Raw genomic sequence first — 17,116 nt, forward strand, 5'->3', positions numbered from 1 at the left:
CCTCAAGGGAAGCCTCCTGGGAGCAAAAACGCCCCCCCAAGCTTCCCTGAGGTCCAGGAAGACAAAAAATGGAGCGCATGGGGGGGGCTGCGCAGTAACCCCCCATGCTCCATTTTTGGCCTTGTGGGCCTCAGTGAAGCCTCTGGTGGGGGGCGTTTTTTCTCCCAGGAGGCTTCCCTGAGACCCAGGAAGGCAAAAAACGGAGTGCGGCGGGAACACAGCATCAGAATCTGCGCAGAATCATAACTGGTTCTATAGAACCAGTCCAAACCAATAGAATCCCACTCCTGTGTTGATCATATCATGGATAGAAAGTAAGGTTAAGATTTTTGGCTAAACCTGAAATGATTTACAGTCAATCAGCAATGGTTTGTGATTTTGGTTTATCTAACAGCAGGAACTAAATCCTGGAACACATGCTGTTAGAGATGAATATTATGGATTGAAAGAGGCAAATATGTAACAGAGGTCAGGCATTCAACAAGCTTTAAAGACACCTTTGCACCAGGCTCAGGAGTTCAGTGAAAAGGAAAGACATCTGAAATCTGTCCCATCCTGTTATAGTCACATGGTGTGTGTGTGTGTGTCTGTCTGTCTGTCCATCTATCTCTTGACATGTAAAACTGTTTTATAATCATCCAATCTGTTTTAAGAATTCTGTACAGCGTGTCAGGCTTTTTGTTCACTTGAAAATGTCTGCCTATTCCTTTCAAGCAGGGAATGTCAAGAAATAGAAGTATGATATTGATTGTACATCTAAGAAATGGAATGACAATACAGTTGGTCCTTGAGTTACAACAGTTCATTTAGTGACCGTTCAATGTTACAACAGCATTGAAAAAAGGGACTTGTGACCCTTTTTTCACATTTCCAACCACTGCAGCATCCCCATGGTCACATGATCAAAATTCAGACATGATCAAAATTTGGACATTTGGCAACTGACATATGTTTATGATGTTGCAGTATCCCAGGTCATAAGATCACCTTTTGCAAACTTCTGGCAAACTAAGTCAATGGGGAAGCTGGATTCACTTCACCGTATTACTAACTTAACAGCTGCAGAGATTCACTTAAGAACTTTGGCAAGAAAGATGGTAAAATCAGGTGAAATTCACTTTACACCTGTCTCGCTTAGCAACAGAAATTTTGGGCTCAAGGACTTTATATACGCAGCTTATATTTCACTATCTAATTTATTAGAAGAGTTTTCTAATTCTATCATGCAAGTTTTTAAAGGCATTACTGGCTCTTTTTAAAGCCTCAATTTAAAAATCTCTATTTTTATGACTTCACCCTAATCTATAGTTTTTATACACTGAATGGCTTTTCCTAGTGCTTTAGTCTCTAACGTAAATATTTTTAGTAACACTTAATATTTTAGTATACTTTAGTTTTTTATATACTTTTCTCCAATGTGCTTTTTATGTACAGTAAGTGTCCTTAATGGGACCTTTAAAATGCACAGAAAAGGGGCCCATCCATCAGAACTATGAATCCAGGTTGTAAGTCTCATTTTTCAGATCGGTCGTAACTTCGAGCAGTTGCTAAAGTAACCCATCGGAAATGGAAGGCTACCTGTAATCCAAGAGGCCTTACCTCATGGCTGGGCCTGGGACATCAATCGTGTTAAATCCCCATAGAAACACCAGGTTTTGTTTCATCCTCTAATTCAGTTGTTTATTTATTTGACAGTTGAAGTCCCTCATGGTCGTCGGCATTGATGTCAATAAAGACACTCTGACCAAAGGAAATTCAGTTGTTGGATTTGTGGCCAGCCTGAATGCCTCAATAACTAAGTAAGATTCTTTATTTCCAGCAAGTTTCAGGTGTTGTCAGGGCAGCTCCACGCTGAGGTAATGCAAGCCTGTCATTTTCACATCATCGTCCATTACTCTGTTAATGAGAATTTCCTGCCTATTTATCATGTCTCATTACCTGCACCCCCACCCATTTGTAACTGGTTTTTAACAATAGGTAGTCCTTGACTTAACGACCAAAATTTATGACCAAAATTTCTGTTGCTAAGCAAGAAGGCTGTGCCTCATTTTGTGACTTTTATTGTCCCAGCTGTTAAATGAATCACTGCAGCTGTTAAGTGAACCGTGCAGTCGTTAAAGAAAATCTGGCTTTCCCCCCACTTGACTTTGGACAGTGCAACTGTAATAAATACATGCCAGCTGCCAATCACCCAAATTTTGATTATGTGACCATGGGGTTGCTGCCGCAGCCATAAGTGTGAAAACCAATCATAAGTCCCTTTTCCCAGCACGATTGTAACTTTGAATGGTCACTAAATGAATGGTTGTAAGTCAAGGACTATCTGTTGTGGTTAAGGTGCTGGCGAGGAAACCAGGAGAATCTGAGTTCTAGTCCCACCTTAGGCATAAGAGCCAACTGGGTGTCTTTGGGCTAGTTGGAGACCCCTGGGCTGGATACTCTTGCTCAGCCTGACCCGACTCACAGAGCTGTTGTTATAGGAAAGCAGAAGAAAGGAGTGTGTTTGCTGCCTGGAGTTACTTACAAAATAATAAAAATGGAATAAAAATCAAATAAATAAAAGTACATGAGGAGGTGGTAGAACTACAGGTGTTGCTGAAGAACTGCTCTCAGCATCCCTTTGCCATTTCCCATAATATTAAGGAGGGTGCAGGAAATCATAGTTCAGTACTACTGCATTCATGTTAGGAGCACCGAAGTGCTTCTGGGTTGAAAGGATTGAACAGTGACATCACCGTTGCCTGATGGATGCCCAGTTAGGGGTTCCTGTTAAGTTGCCTAGAGAAGTAATACTCCTCTATCTATTAGCAGTCGTCCTCTTTCAAACTGCTGGGTCAATGGGAGCTGGACCGTTTGATGGAGCTCAACCCCTCCTGAGGCAGAAATCGGGTCTCGAACGCAAGCTTGCCGATTGCCCATAGCAATAGCACTTACACTTATATACCACTTTACAGTGCTTTACAGCCCTCTCTAAGCGGTTTACAGAGTCAGCCCATTGCCCCCAACAATCTGGGTTCTCATTTTACCCACCTTGGAAGGGTGGGAGGTTGAGTCAACCTTGAGCCTGATGAGATTTGAACTGCCAAATTGCAAGCAGCCGGCAGTCAGCAGAAGTAGCCTGCAGTAGTGCACTCTAATCACTAAGCCACCATGGCTCAGTCCTGCATCCTCACCTCGTGAACCACTGCACTCCTCAATAGTTCAGTAACATCTGGAAGAGAAGTTCTCCATTCCTGGGCCTCTAGCCTTAAGTACGCTGAGAGCTTTGTAACTAACTGACATTCTCTTGCGTGCAGGTGGCATTCGCGTTGCATTTTCCAGTGTGCAGGAACCAGTATGGCAGATTGTTTAAGGGTCTGCATGGAAGGTAAAAGAATAGCATGTAAAGGGCGTGAAATATGCTTTGCAGTTAGAGCAGGGTGTCAAACTCAAGGCCTGCAGGCTGGATCTGGCCCACGGGGTGCTTAGATCTGGTCCATGGGCCACCCTGGAAATAGCGAAGGACCAGCCTGCGGTGCCTCTGCCAGTAAAAGCAGGTTCCATTTTTGCTGGCAGAGGGCTGCAGGAAGACTTTCCCCCCCCCCAGCCCCATCTGGGCCATCACAGGTGCCTCCTGATATGAGTGATGTCAAGCTGGCCATGCCCCAGCCATGCCCATCCAGCCCCCCAAGGTCAAACAACTCTGATGCAGCCCTCAATGAAATTGAGTTTGACAACCCTCAATTAGACGTAATCTCCAATTTACAACTATTTGTTAAGTGACTGTTCAAAGTTAGTTCGGCCCTGGAAAAAAAGTGACGTACAACTTACCCTATTGTAACACAGCACACAATCAAACTTTGGATGCTTGGCAGATGGCATGTATATACAACAATTGCTGCATCCCAGGCTCATTTGATTGCCATTTGCAACTTTCCCAGCTGGCTTTCAACAAACAAGGTCAATAGAGAGGGAACTAGATTAGCTTAATATGTGAGTCACTTAAGAAGTGCACATTGTTCATTTAACAGATGGCAAAAAGGCTGTAAAATCGGGCATGGCTCACTAAACAACCACTTTGTTTAGCACCCAAAATTCTGGTCTTAATTTGTTGTTCTAAGCCGAGGACTAACTGTATAGTAACTGACTAGTTGGGGACAATACTGAGTCATTTTTCTTTTTCTTTTCTTTTTATAATACATTTTATTAAGTTTCCAAATTTAAAAACATAAAATAAAACTTTATACATTGTTATCAACATCAAGACATCTTTTGCATCTCCTCACATTTTTCAGTATATGTATTTACTTATTCCTTTACCATTACATCTTACTCTTACTATAAATCAGTACCTTTTATCCTTACATCTCAATCTTCTCCGTGGTATATTTACATATTTACATATGGGTCATTTTTCAATAAAGATGATACAAAAGAAATAATCTAGTATTGCCCCCAGCTATATTCAGCATAGTAATACCCTGTTTCCCCAAAAATTCAACCTACCCCGAAAGTAAGTCCTAGCTTGATTTTTACACGTATGCCCAATATATGCCCTACCCCACAAAATAAGCCCTAATTAAGATCCCACCCACTCCAGAGTGCAAAGGTAAAAATTAAGCTAGGGTGGGGATATGGTGTGTGAAGGTGACCTACTACTTACCTTTGGACAGTTGTAGCCAGGCCTCGCACGCCCCAACACCTGTCTTGCCGGCCCATTTCTTCTGCAGCCGGCAAGGCTGGCAAGGCTTTCCTAAAGGCCTCTCTAGCTGATAACAAAGTTCTGGATCAATCCGGACCTCTGTTATTGGCTGCTGAGGCCTTCAGGAAAGCCTTGCTGGCCACAGAAGAAGTTCCTGAAGTCCTCTGACAGTGAGAAGGAGGCTGAGGGCAACGCACGCAAGTGAGGTTAGTCAGTGGATGACATCCCCTGAAAATAAGACCTAGTGGTTTTTTTTGGTGGCCAAAAAAAAAAATAAGAAAGGGTCTTATTTTTGGGAAAACATGGTATAACTTCTTCAAGCAAGTGGCAATTTTTTTAATAACGTGGACAGGTGCAAAACCTTTTGCGCTCTCCTAAAAATTAACTCCCCTGTAATAATAAGGTATACCTTGATCCCTTCCCCTCCATCAGTTACCCAAATCCGGTCTATTTTTTGTTTCTCCTTGCAATTCTACAGGTGCTATAAACAATTGGGAGAAATGTAATGGGCATCTACCTGCACGCATAATCATATACCGGGATGGTGTAGGAGATGGGCAGTTGAAGATGGTGATGGATTATGAAGTCCCACAGTTGCTAAGTGTCCTTGATGAATGCAGTGGGGGGTGCAGGTAAATATTTCTTGTCTTGCAGGTTGATGGTAGAATATGTCAGACAGTCAATTTTCCCCGTGCTGTTCCATTCCTGTGCAAAGGGCCCACTCTCCAAAGTCTGAAGATAAAAGAATTGGAGGAATTTCAGGGTGCTCCTTGATTCAGGAGCATCTGCAAATTCTCCTTCCCTGTTCTCCCTTCTCTCTTTTTCTTTCTCTTTTTAGATTACACCTGGTCGGTGCTATATTTGTAGTATCTTGGTTTTATATAAGTTCCTTTTTGCAAATAGAAGGATTCATGCAGAGAGAGGAGGAAAATTTGGGTGCTGGCATTTCTTTTTAGTCCTTATAGGCAGGAGACTGGGCAGCATTATGTTTGCATTTGTTTCCCCTCTGGGAATATGAACACTTCAGCCATTGTTCCTGAATAAAATACTATGAATGATAACAATTGTTGGGAGCCAGATTTTATCTGCAGCATCTTTCATTTCACAGTGGAAATAGTGAGTGATTAATGAAGAAATGCACTGCTTTTTCATTGTATTTCTTCTCTTTTTACTTTTAATATTGGAAGACCCAAGATGACATTAATCATTGTGAAAAAGAAATGCCTTTCTCGCTTCTTCGTTGAGTCTAATGGGGGCCTGAGGAATCCTCCTGTTGGAACTGTTATTGATACAGAAGCCACCCAACCTAGCTGGCAAGTGTACATTGTTACAAAATATGCCTTCTTATGTCTGTATGTCACAATGATAAAGAAAGCTTTTACAGTTGAAGGAGGCACATTATTTTTTTTACAAAGGAGCATAATTGGTGATATGACGCTATAGTTACCGTATTTGCCGGCGTATAAGACGACTTTTGCCCTGAAAAGATGCCTCCAATTGGGGGTCCCTTATATGCCGGGTCGTCTTATACGCTGGCAAATAGTAATTGGGAAGCACTGCGGCTGCCCGCCGCTGAGGCACTTTGCGCACGTGGAATGATCCGTAGGCCGAAAGGAGCAGCCAGCCTTCTCAGCTCCCAAGGAAGCGAGGCTCACGCCCGAGCTCCGCTGAGGTATCCGGCTGTCAGGAGTTGTTACCGCTGGCGCAGCCTCGCGCGGCTCCAGTCCTGCGTTGCCTCGGGAAGGAAAGGCAAACCAGGAGCCGCTGCTGCCATTGCAGCGCCGCCGCAGCTCTTCCTTTTTGCCTTTCCCTTCCCGAGGCAACGCGGGACTGAGCCGCGCCAACGGTAACAACTCCTGACAGCCCCAGCCGGATACCTCAGCGGAGCCCGGGCGGTGCGAGCCTCGTTCCTTGGGAGCTGGGAGAAGGCTGGCTGCTCCTTTCAGCTTCACGGATTCGCTTCCACGGTAGACAAAAGTGCCTCAAAAAAAAAAAAAAAGTGCAAAAGTGGAAGGCGTGCGGAAGAGGGGCGAGTATATAACAAACTATATTTTGAGTGGAAATGTTGGGGGATCGCCTTATACGCCGGGTCGTCTTATACGCCGGCATATACGGTAATTGGGCTGAAATTTTGAGATGTTGGAAGGTTTTAAAAAAAGAACATAGGTGTGTGAGGCACTGCTTTGAATACATCGAGAACATGCAATCAATCCTGGTTAAGTTAATATTTGCTTATCCTGATATAATGGGATGCAGTGGCTCAGCGGTTAAAGATGCTTGAGCTTGAAAGCTGGACATCTGACAGCCAGGGTTTGAGACCCGAGCGTCCCGCAACGGGGGGAGCGCTTGTTCCAGTCCTGGCCACCTAGCAGTTTGAAAGCATGCAACTGCAAGTAGATTAATAATGCCAAAGGTGCTTTTTCAAAAAGCAACTGAACTTTCTTGTTTTTCTTTGAAGACATTTCGTTTCTCATCCAAGAAGCTTCTTGGGTGAGAAGTGAAATGACTTAAAGGGAAAAAGAAAAAAGAAAAACAAGAAAGTTCAGTTGCCTCTTGAAAAAACATCTTTGGGACAGCCATGACCTGGATGAGAAGTGAAACGTCTTCAGAGAAAAACCAGAAAGTCACAGCTGACTCTTGAAAAAAATGATTTTTGGGACAACCATCATCTGGATGACTGAGAATTTCCATAGACATTTTAGCAAGTAGATTAATAGGTGCCACTTTGGTGGGAAGGTTCAGTGCACCTTTGGTGTATAGCCATGCTGGTCACATGACCATGGAAATTGTCTTTGGACAATGCTGACTCCCTTGGCCAAGTAACGGAGATGAGCACCACACCTTAGAGTTGGACAGGAACACCTTTGCCTTTACCTTGCATCTTAATATAGATACAGTACATAACATAAATAGAACCAAGCTCCTTTACACTGAGTTATAAATACTAATGACATAACAAATTAATTTTTAAGTTTTTTAAAAATGTCTTGTGTTTTTACTTTACTTGCAGTTAATCTTCCATTAACATTAGGGCTAATTTATTAATTTGGAAGGCAGGATAGAAGTCATAAGACATCCTTCTCTCAGTGAATTGTTGCTTTTATTGTCGCTGTTAATGCTCCACAACATTTTTCCCAGTACTAATTCTACCTTTGTCCAACAGGTATGACTTTTTCTTGATTAGTCAACTTGCACGCCAAGGGACTGTCAATCCCACGTACTATAATGTGGTTTATGATGACAACAAGTTAAGTCCAGACCATATGCAGCGGTTCACTTTCAAGATGTGTCACCTCTACTATAATTGGCCTGTAAGTAGCATTTCCGTCAACTAGAGATAGTCCTTCCCATCTCCTGCTGAACTTAGGACGGTAATAGCAATCTCTTCTAGAAGACATCTTCCAGATGTGGTATATTTCAACTCCCAGTCACCTAGCCAGCAAAGCTTGCTCACTGAGAATGCTGGAAGTTGTAGCCCAAAGTCTCTGGAGTGAGAGAGATGATCTTTCTGCCTCTCCTGATTCCACATTTCTCTTGGCCTCCATTCAGATGTGATAGCACCACCATTCACTCATCAGCCAGCTAAGCAGCTGGTGTGATGACCCGGGGTGTGGCACAAAGGCAACAGAGTCAAATAAGTAAGAAAAGTCCCTTTAATACCTCCAACTTTGCCCCCAATGTCCAGTTATCTTCGCCTGGAGAAAAAACTCTCCCATGAACAGTCTTTAAGTGGAGGAAATTCAGTCCGAAAACAAAGTACATATTAACTATAAATAAAAATCCACATAAACCACGCTGCAGCAATTAACTGGACAGGGCAGGATAAGGAATTGCAGACTTCAAAGGCCAACAAAACACCCACAGTTGGGAAGATGCCCGGAACCCAGATAAGCCTTGAGAATAAAAGATAACTCACAATTTGCTTCCAACAAGTTGCTTGTGTGCAAACTCCCTTTTTAAACACTGTTTTCCCAGCTGCAGCTAATGAAGGGAATCAGGGCCCTTTCCTCCTCCGTAAGCCATGCAACCCACGTTGCTCCCTTCTCCGTTCCTCCCTGCGTGCCCTAGGATGAAGAAGGGGTGGGCCTGGATCTTCCTCTGAATTCCCTCTGCCTTGCTCTATTTCTCCCCTGCTCTGCCCAGCCAGATTTTGCCCTTCCCCAGTTTTTTTTCCACAGCCAACGGAGCCACACTCCCATCCCTGTCAGCTGCTCGACCTCCCCCTCGGAATCAGATTCCAACAGGGGCATGACAGCTGGTCACACAAGGCATCGCTTTAGGAACACAAAATAAAATAGAATAACAGAGTTAGAAGGGACCTTGGAGGTCTTCTAGTTCAACTCCCTGTTCGAACAAGAGACCCTACGCCCTTTCAGACAAGTGGCTCTCCAGTTAAAAGCCTCCAGCAATGGGGCACCCACAACTTCTGAAGGCAAGGTCCTTGGATTTTGTCCTTGCTCCTTGGATTTTCCTACCTATTTGCACTGGCTTACCCAGCTGCCCGTTCTGAAGACAGTCCCAGAATGAGGTACTTCAGGAAAGCAGCCAGGCTGGTGGGTTGTTTAAGGGAACTGCACGCTCTGAGCTCCCATTGACCAGTGGATTGGAGGGCATCTGGTGGAGATCTACCCCAGCCTGTCCTACTCCACCGGTTGAAATGCTTGCTAGAAATAACCCTTTCTAGAGCACTCAGCTAGAGAAGTGCGAAATATTCTAAAATTGGAAAAAATATAGTCACACCTTCCACTGGGTTTCCAACTGGAAAATGGCCAGTCAAGAGGAGACCCACCTTCTGCTTGTAATCTCTGTCTGGAACTAGTAGACTCACTGCTGAATATCATTGACTGGAGAGTGTTTTTAGGGACTCCTGTGCTCTGGTTTGGTTTTTAAATACAATCTTCCAGAAACATCTTACTGCTTTTAGCCACAGGTGGCAGTACAAGCTAGTGGCATCCCCATTCTTCTTTTTTTTCTTTTTTTCTTTTACTTCCTAGGGGTTAATCAGAGTGCCAGCACCTTGTCAATATGCCAACAAGCTGACGTTTTTGGTCAGCCAGAGCATCCACCAAGAGCCAAGCCTGGAACTCGCAAACAAGCTTTTCTATTTGTAAAGATGCTAGAGGAGGAGCGGCAGGGAGGAAGATTTTGTTTTTTAAAGGAAAGCATTGTGTTCCCTTTCTGTGGCTGCTTCTAGTTCCAGGAAGAAGAGGTGAGGCATTTCCTTGCCTTCACTCACATCAGTAGCCTTGGAGTTAAAAACATGCTGGTTTGTTGTATGTTTTAATGACAATTCTTTGTGTGAAAATCTCCCTTATTTCAAGGGGTTGTTTATTCTTGTAACTGAATATTTAAGACTGTGCAACTCTCTTAGATGGAAATACTTTAGAAATATTTTGTAATTTACTTATTTGTGTTACTAAAATGTTTGTAATAAAGCATGCCTTAAATCCTAGATTATTTTTATTGGCTGAAGGGTGCTTGGGCATATATTTATTATTAATGTTAATATTTTATTTGATTTCTCACATTGCATATAGAACAACCTTCCTGAGGTAGGTACTTTCCAGATGCATTGGGCTTCAGGTAGTACACTGTTTTTCTTTTTTTTAATATCTTAGCATCAAATAAAACAACTAATATATATAACCATGACAGCAATGTGATTGTAACTTTAACTTTTAATTTTTTGATAATAATAAAACATTTCATTTTATAAAATACAGGTAGTCTTCAACTTACAACAGTTCGTTTAGTGACTGTTCGAACAGTTACAACAGTATTGAAAAAAGTGACTGATGACTTTTTTCATACTTATGACTGTTGCAGCATTCCCATGGTCACGTGATCAAAATTTGCCTACTCAGCAACTGGCCCGTAATTTTGATGGTTGCAGTGTCCCCAAGTGATGTGATCATTTAGGGCAGTGATCCCCAACCTTTTTTACGCCGCGGCCCGGTACCAGCATCAGCTGGGCGCCGCGGCCTGGTACCGGCATCAGCTGGGCGCCGCCATCTATTTTTGATGAAAACGTGCTTCCGGTGAGCTTTCTACCCGGAAAAGCTCACCGGAAGCACTTTTTCATCAAAAAAAGATGGCGGCGCCCAGCAAGCCAGCGGCCCGGTAGGACTTGTTCCGCGGACCAGTACCGGTCCGCGGACCGGTGGTTGGGGACCCCTGATTTAGGGGACTGGAGTTTAAACCTTTTAAAGAACGGTTGCTGGAACTGGGTATGGCTAGTTTGATGAAAAGAAGGGCTAGGGGAGACAGGATAGCAGGGTTCCGATATCTCAGATGCTGCCACAAAGAAGAGGGAGTCAAGCTATTCTCCAAAGCACCTGAAGGTAGGACAAGGAGCAATGGGTGGAAACTAATCAAGGAGAGAAGCAATCTAGAACTAATGGGTGGAAACTAATCAAGGAGAGAAGCAATCTAGAACTAAGGAGAAATTTCCTGACAGTTAGAACAATTAATCAGTGGAACAACTTGGCTCCAGAAGTTGTGAATGCTCCAACACTGGAAGTTTTTAAGAAGATGTTGGATAACAAGGACAAATAGGCTGAAAAACAGCTTCTATTCCAGGGCAGTAGCTCTTTTGAATTCTGGTGTATAGTGCAGTATTGGTGCGGTGTCAGGGTTTTTTTGGTTCAATGTGTGGAGGGAGAAGGATGTGTGTTTGTGTTTATTTTCATGGTCATGATGTGCACTGAAGATGGTGTTTGATTTTGCTGCAATGACAATAAACTAAACTAAACTAAGGGGGGGTTGGACTAGAAGACCTCCAAGGTCCCTTCCAACTCTATTATTCTATTCTACTCTATTCTGTTCTGTTCTATTCTACTATTATGTTCTCTTTTGTGACCTTCTGATAAGCAAAGTCAAAGCACCTGGAGAAGCCGGATTCACTTAACAACCACATTACTAATGTAACAACTGCAGTGATTCACTTAATGACTGCCAAGAAAGATCACAAGATGGGGCAAAGCTCACTTAACAACTGTCTTGCTCAGCACTGGAAATTTAGGGCTCAGTCGTGGTCGTAAGATAAGGGCTCCCTGTATTTAAATGATTGCATAATATCTAAACTAGCCCTTCCCAGATTGGGGAAGACTGATATAAATGATGCATAACACATAAATAAACAAAAGTAGAGTTTCCCTCTGCTAGGTGGGAGTCACAGGTACTAGTGTATATATAAGCCCAACATCAGGCATATGTATGATGAAAATTTTCCTTTTTGACATTTGAAATGAAAAGTAGAACAGTTTTTCTTTCCCTAGGTGGAAATACTGGAATATTGTTGGTACATAAAACAAAGGAAGACTTTATTACAACCCCCCCCCCCTTAAATAGGGAATTCAGAACATCAATCTTGAGCCAGGTCAATATATTTATCAGCTTATATGTTAGCTTTATTGCTTGCTTCGTTTCTGAAAAATTCTTTCAAATTTCATCATGTTTCATTTCATATTAAAACAGGTGATATAGGTTTTCTGATCCTATTCTTACTGGACCACTGCAAAGTTCTTAGCACACATCCAAACAAGGTATTTCAGTAATCCTTAGAACAATTTCTGTAAGTTAGATCAATAAGTTAATAAAAGGATTATCCCATCCCAATGGAAATAAAAGGTTGAAAACTGTGAAGTGGAACTGATTTATATGTAGCATCTATACTTTTGTGTGCACCAGATTTAAAGAATGATTCACCCAATGTGCTAAGCATAATATGATAGATTTGGTGTGATGTGAATAAAAAATAGTATGAGAAACCAAGCTTTTTTTGTAGAGAATGAACAGCATCTAGACATAGGTACTGTCCATTGTTTAACATCAATGCGTTCTTTTTACAATGTCAGTCCATGCCAGAAGATCTATCCTGTGTAGATATTCTTTCAGTTTTCCACCTATTTATAGCCATAACGATTCTCTGCCATGCTGTGATCAAATGTCAAAATTAACAAAAGAGTGCACAGCCATCTAAATCATCCATGAATGGATGGATCATAGGGAATGTTAGTGATTTGATCAACTGCTTAAAAAATAAGATTTTATGTGGCTCTTGGCTTCAGGATCAAACTGAGATACTTCCTTGTGCCCAAGCCAATGTAAAAAAAAAAAAAACTTAGAGCTTACACTTGAAAAAAATATGAAAGAACCATTAAAAGGAGCCTTGGAGAATAAATTAACACAGTTGTGAAATAGAAGTGTGAGAAAGTAACTCAAAATAATCTAGGTTTCACTTTCTTTAATACGAGATCGGATGGAAAGAATCTTGGAAAGGCTTTTTCTCTCGCTGTTATTAAAATAATAGAAAATATGTCAGTCTTTACTTTCAACCACCTAGATATTTACCAGGAAAGCCCAATTGTCCAAGGATCTTAGAAAGTCAACGCAAAGCCATGTTTCTGCAAGAAATAAGCTAAACGATACCAGCTCCAACTGATTTGCAAAACTAGAAAGAAGAGGATGGACTAGACTGGCTATGTTATATATCTAGATGAAAAAATAGAAATAACTGTAGGTAGTCCTCACTTAACGACCAAAATTGGGGCTGGCAATTTTGTTGCTAAGTAATGTGATCATTAAGCGAGGTATCACATGACCACAATGTGTGATTTTACTTCTCCATTTACTTTGCTAGGTGGAAGCCAGCTGCAAAGTACTCAAATGATAATCAAGTGATTTCAGGACCCTGCCTCGGTCATATGTGTGAGCATCTTTTGTAAAGTTACTTTTTCAGTGCTGCTGTACCTTCAAAAAGTAGCCCAACATTAAATGTGGACTATCTGTAATATGGGAAGTAAAGAGGAGAAAACAGTGATATGACCATCCAGGTAGTAACAATTAATGATGGCTTTTCAAATGATTGTTGATAACTACCTTGTTTTTTTATCTGAAGTTTGCTCAATCTAACTACAGAGTTGGAAGGGACCTTGTATGTCATTTAGTCCAGCCCAAGCAGACCCTACACCATTTCTGACAGATGGCAGTCTGGTCTCTTCTTGAAAGCTTCCAGTGATGAAGCTCCCACAACTTCTGAAGGCAACTTCTGTTCCATTGGTTGATTGCTCTCACTGTCAGAAAATTTCTTTTTATTTCCTGGCTGAATATCTCCGTGTTCAGTTTCCATCCATTATTCCTTGTCTGGTCTTGCAGTGCTTTGGAAAATAGGTTGACCCCCTTCTTCTCTGTGGCAGCCCCTCAAATATTGGAATATTGCTATCAAGTCTGCCCTGATCCTTCTCTTCACTAGACTAGCTATGCCCAACTGTTCTTCATATGTTTCAGCCTCCAGTCCCCTAATCACCCTGGTTGCTCTCCTCTGCACTCTTCCTAGTGTCTCAATATCTTTTTTATAATATGGTGACCAAAACTGGATGTGGTATTCTAGGTGTGGTCCTACTAAGACTTTATAGAGTGGTATTACTACCTCACTTGATCTTGATTGTATCCCTCTTAATGCAACTTAGGATTGTGTTGGCTTTTTTGGCTGCTGCTGCACACTGCTGTCTCATATTTAGCTGGTTGTCCACTAAGACTCCAAGATCCCTCTCACAGTTACTGCTATTGAGTCTGGTTTCACCCAGTCTATATGTGTACTTTTGGTTTTTCTTGCCAAAGTATAAGACTTTACTTTTCTCTACATTGACTTTCATACTAAATTGGCCCTTAATTAAAGCTAATTGCCTTTTGCAAAAGTAAAGGTATTTTCCCCTTTACCTGAGACTCTGTTGGATGTCAGCTTTCATCTTCCCCTATTATAGTTTCAGTGGCTGCGAAATTTATACAAGTGGTCCTCGACTTATGGCTACAATTGAGCCCCGAATTTTTAACTGAGTTAAGTTGTTAAGTGAGTTCTGCCCCATTTTACAACCTTTCTCACCACAGTTGTTAAGTGAATCACTTCAGTTATTAAGTTAGTAACACATTTGTTAAGTGAATCTGGTTTCCCCATTGACTTTGCTTGTTAGAAGGTCGCAAGATTTGGATCATATGACCCCGAGACATGGCTGCCATCATAAATATGAATCAGTCGCCAGTTTTGATCACATGACATGGGGAAGCTGCTACGGTCATAAGTGTGGAAAATGGTCATGGTCCCTTTTTTCAGTGCCATTGTAACTTCAAACAATCACTAAATGAACTGTTGTTGGTGGCTCAGTGGCTCAGACGCTGAGCTTGTCGATCAGAAAGGTTGGCAGTGTGGTGGTTCGAATCCCTAGCGCCACATAACGGAGTGAGCTCCCGTTACTTGTCCCAGTTTCTGTCAACCTAGCAGTTCGAAAGCATGTAAAAATGCAAGTAGAAAAATAGGGACCACCTTTGGTGGGAAGGAAACAGCATTCTGTGTGCCTTCGGCATTTAGTCATGCCGGCCACATGACTACGGAGACCTCTTTGGACAGCGCTGGGTCTTCGGCTTTGTAACGGAGATGAGCACTGCCCCCTAGAGCCAGAAACAACTAGCACGTATGTGTGAGGGGAACCTTTACCTTAAGTCCTCTACTGCAGAACCTATTAAAGGTTCAGTTTAGGAAAATGCATCTTTGTAGTGGATGATGGGGCCTTAGGTAGGTAATGGGTTAGGAATTTGTCATGTGCAGCACCTAGAATTGATGGCCCAGCCATAGTAATAAAAGACAAAAGGAAATGGATACCAAACATTGCATGTAGTTGAACTTTCAGCTGTCCCTCATCTTCTAAGGATTTAAACAAGTGGAGTTTTTGTCTCAGTCTTTCCACAGTGGTTAAGTAAGTTCTCTAAAAGTTAATTAAATGACTCTGGATAGGGAATGTATACAACAAGATTGCCCCGGTATTCACAGTGCCAGTTGGAAATCTTGACAAATGCCTTCCGACTTTCTTTAAAAGTGCAGGAACATCAAATTCCTGCTTTTTCTCTTTGCAAAGCTTAAGCAAGTCCGGGCAACAGCCACATACTTTCGCGAGTCATCATCAACGGATGAGAAACAAAGAATTTGCAAAGGGATGAACCTAGAGCTTCTTGAACTATCCAAGAGCTGAGGCTCTGAAGTGTGCAGGTAAGACATTTTTCCCTTCTATTGTGGCTTTTATCACAAAAGGTTTTGCTTTGATTTAGAATAACTTACAGTTATTCCTGAAGAAAAGAAGGAAAAAAAAACTGAGAAAAGTTCAGCTTTGCTTTCCAAATGGCTTCTTTTGGAAGGGAAAAAAAAAAACCTCAGGGAAAATATTCTTTTCTAAAAAATTTCTACTGGAGGGAGGGAAAACCCACAGCTTGATGACTTTGAATCCTTGTGTTCCTGCTAGGACTGGGATCTTCCCTTGGCATCTAAATATGCCTGGCAACACCTGTATGCCCCCCTTGAGTACAATTAATCAGTGGAACGTTTTGCCTTCAAAGGTTGTAGGTGCTTCAGCGCTTGGAGGTTTTTAAGAAGAGATTTGGACAACCATAAGATCTGCTCCTAAGGCAGAGGGGGTTGAACTGGGAACATGATCTCTTCCAACTCTGTTATTCTGTATTCTGATGTTGCTTTCATTTCAACCTCGGCCCATGAGTGAGATAGATTGTCCATTTTGCTGTTGATGTTGCATTTCCTGCCTTGTTCAAGAGCAGCCTCAAAAGCATTTGAAATATTTGTCACCCATGACCTTGGAGGGAAGTCAGGAGAATGGCAGTGATTAGAACGGAGTCAATAAAAGGCAGATTGGAGATTGGCAACGGGGACAATCAATTTCATGCGGATACAGTTCCCTCCCCACACAAGGATGGGTGGGAGAGCAAATTCAGCTAAGCAGAGGGAAAGGGCCTTTAAAATGACAGGATCTTTTTTTTCTTCCTCATTTGCTTTGTAACCAAGTGCAGATTTTGGTTGCAGGAACAAGAGAGGAAGAGAGAATTAGCTGCCCTATATGGACACAACAAAGTATTTACAAGGATCCTGCCACTTCATCTGCGTTTAATGTCAGCATTACCCTGACATTATATAATGATAGCAATTAGCTGATTAATCAATTCAATGCATTTTTTAAAAAAATGTTTTATGAAGTAAAAGATTTGTACCCTGCTTTTATTCCGGAGCTCAAGGCAGCATGTATAATGTTCCTATTTTTCCCTAAAACAACTCCCTATCCTTAAAAGAAGAAAAAAATTAAATAGCTATTTTAATCCATGAGAAAGGACAACAACCCACAAGGGAAAGATGGATGACAGTATCTCCTATATCAAGATGCTTGCTGTAATGATCTTTATAAATCCCAAATCTGCTATTTGGCAATATTTTCTTAAAAAGTAAAGTCTCCTTGGCATTTATGTTCCACTTCTTATGATTCATGGGGGTGGGGTGGGGGGTGGGGTTTAATCCAGATGATATTTGTGGCAATGGCATGAAAGTGCTTCATCTCAGAAAAGTTGATTTTTTTTAAAAAAAAATGTGGTCCTAGCCCTGGT

At 41.9% G+C, this 17,116-nt stretch overlaps 2 protein-coding genes across 3 annotated transcripts in view; both read left to right on the forward strand.

The window, feature by feature from the left end:
* PIWIL4 (piwi like RNA-mediated gene silencing 4) overlaps positions 1-10,132 on the forward strand; it is a 56,265-nt gene extending 46,133 nt beyond the window's left edge. The window contains exons 15-20 of the mRNA XM_026675593.2: positions 1,696-1,799; positions 3,297-3,367; positions 5,160-5,313; positions 5,869-5,994; positions 7,845-7,992; positions 9,676-10,132. Of these exons, the coding sequence (XP_026531378.2) occupies positions 1,696-1,799; positions 3,297-3,367; positions 5,160-5,313; positions 5,869-5,994; positions 7,845-7,992; positions 9,676-9,792 (720 nt within the window). The 3' untranslated portion in view covers positions 9,793-10,132. The remainder of the gene's footprint in view (positions 1-1,695; positions 1,800-3,296; positions 3,368-5,159; positions 5,314-5,868; positions 5,995-7,844; positions 7,993-9,675) is intronic.
* Positions 10,133-15,589: 5,457 nt separating this feature from the next.
* Positions 15,590-17,116, forward strand: part of AMOTL1 (angiomotin like 1) — a 93,501-nt gene continuing 91,974 nt past the window's right edge. For both annotated transcript variants that reach the window (XM_026675591.2, XM_087966172.1), the window contains exon 1: positions 15,590-15,722. The gene's annotated coding sequence lies outside the window, so the exon portion shown is untranslated. The remainder of the gene's footprint in view (positions 15,723-17,116) is intronic.

Source organism: Notechis scutatus, chromosome 5 (assembly GCF_049901735.1).
Source record: "Notechis scutatus isolate UNSWTSFEM ecotype Mainland chromosome 5, rNotScu1.2, whole genome shotgun sequence".
NCBI lineage: Eukaryota > Metazoa > Chordata > Lepidosauria > Squamata > Elapidae > Notechis > Notechis scutatus.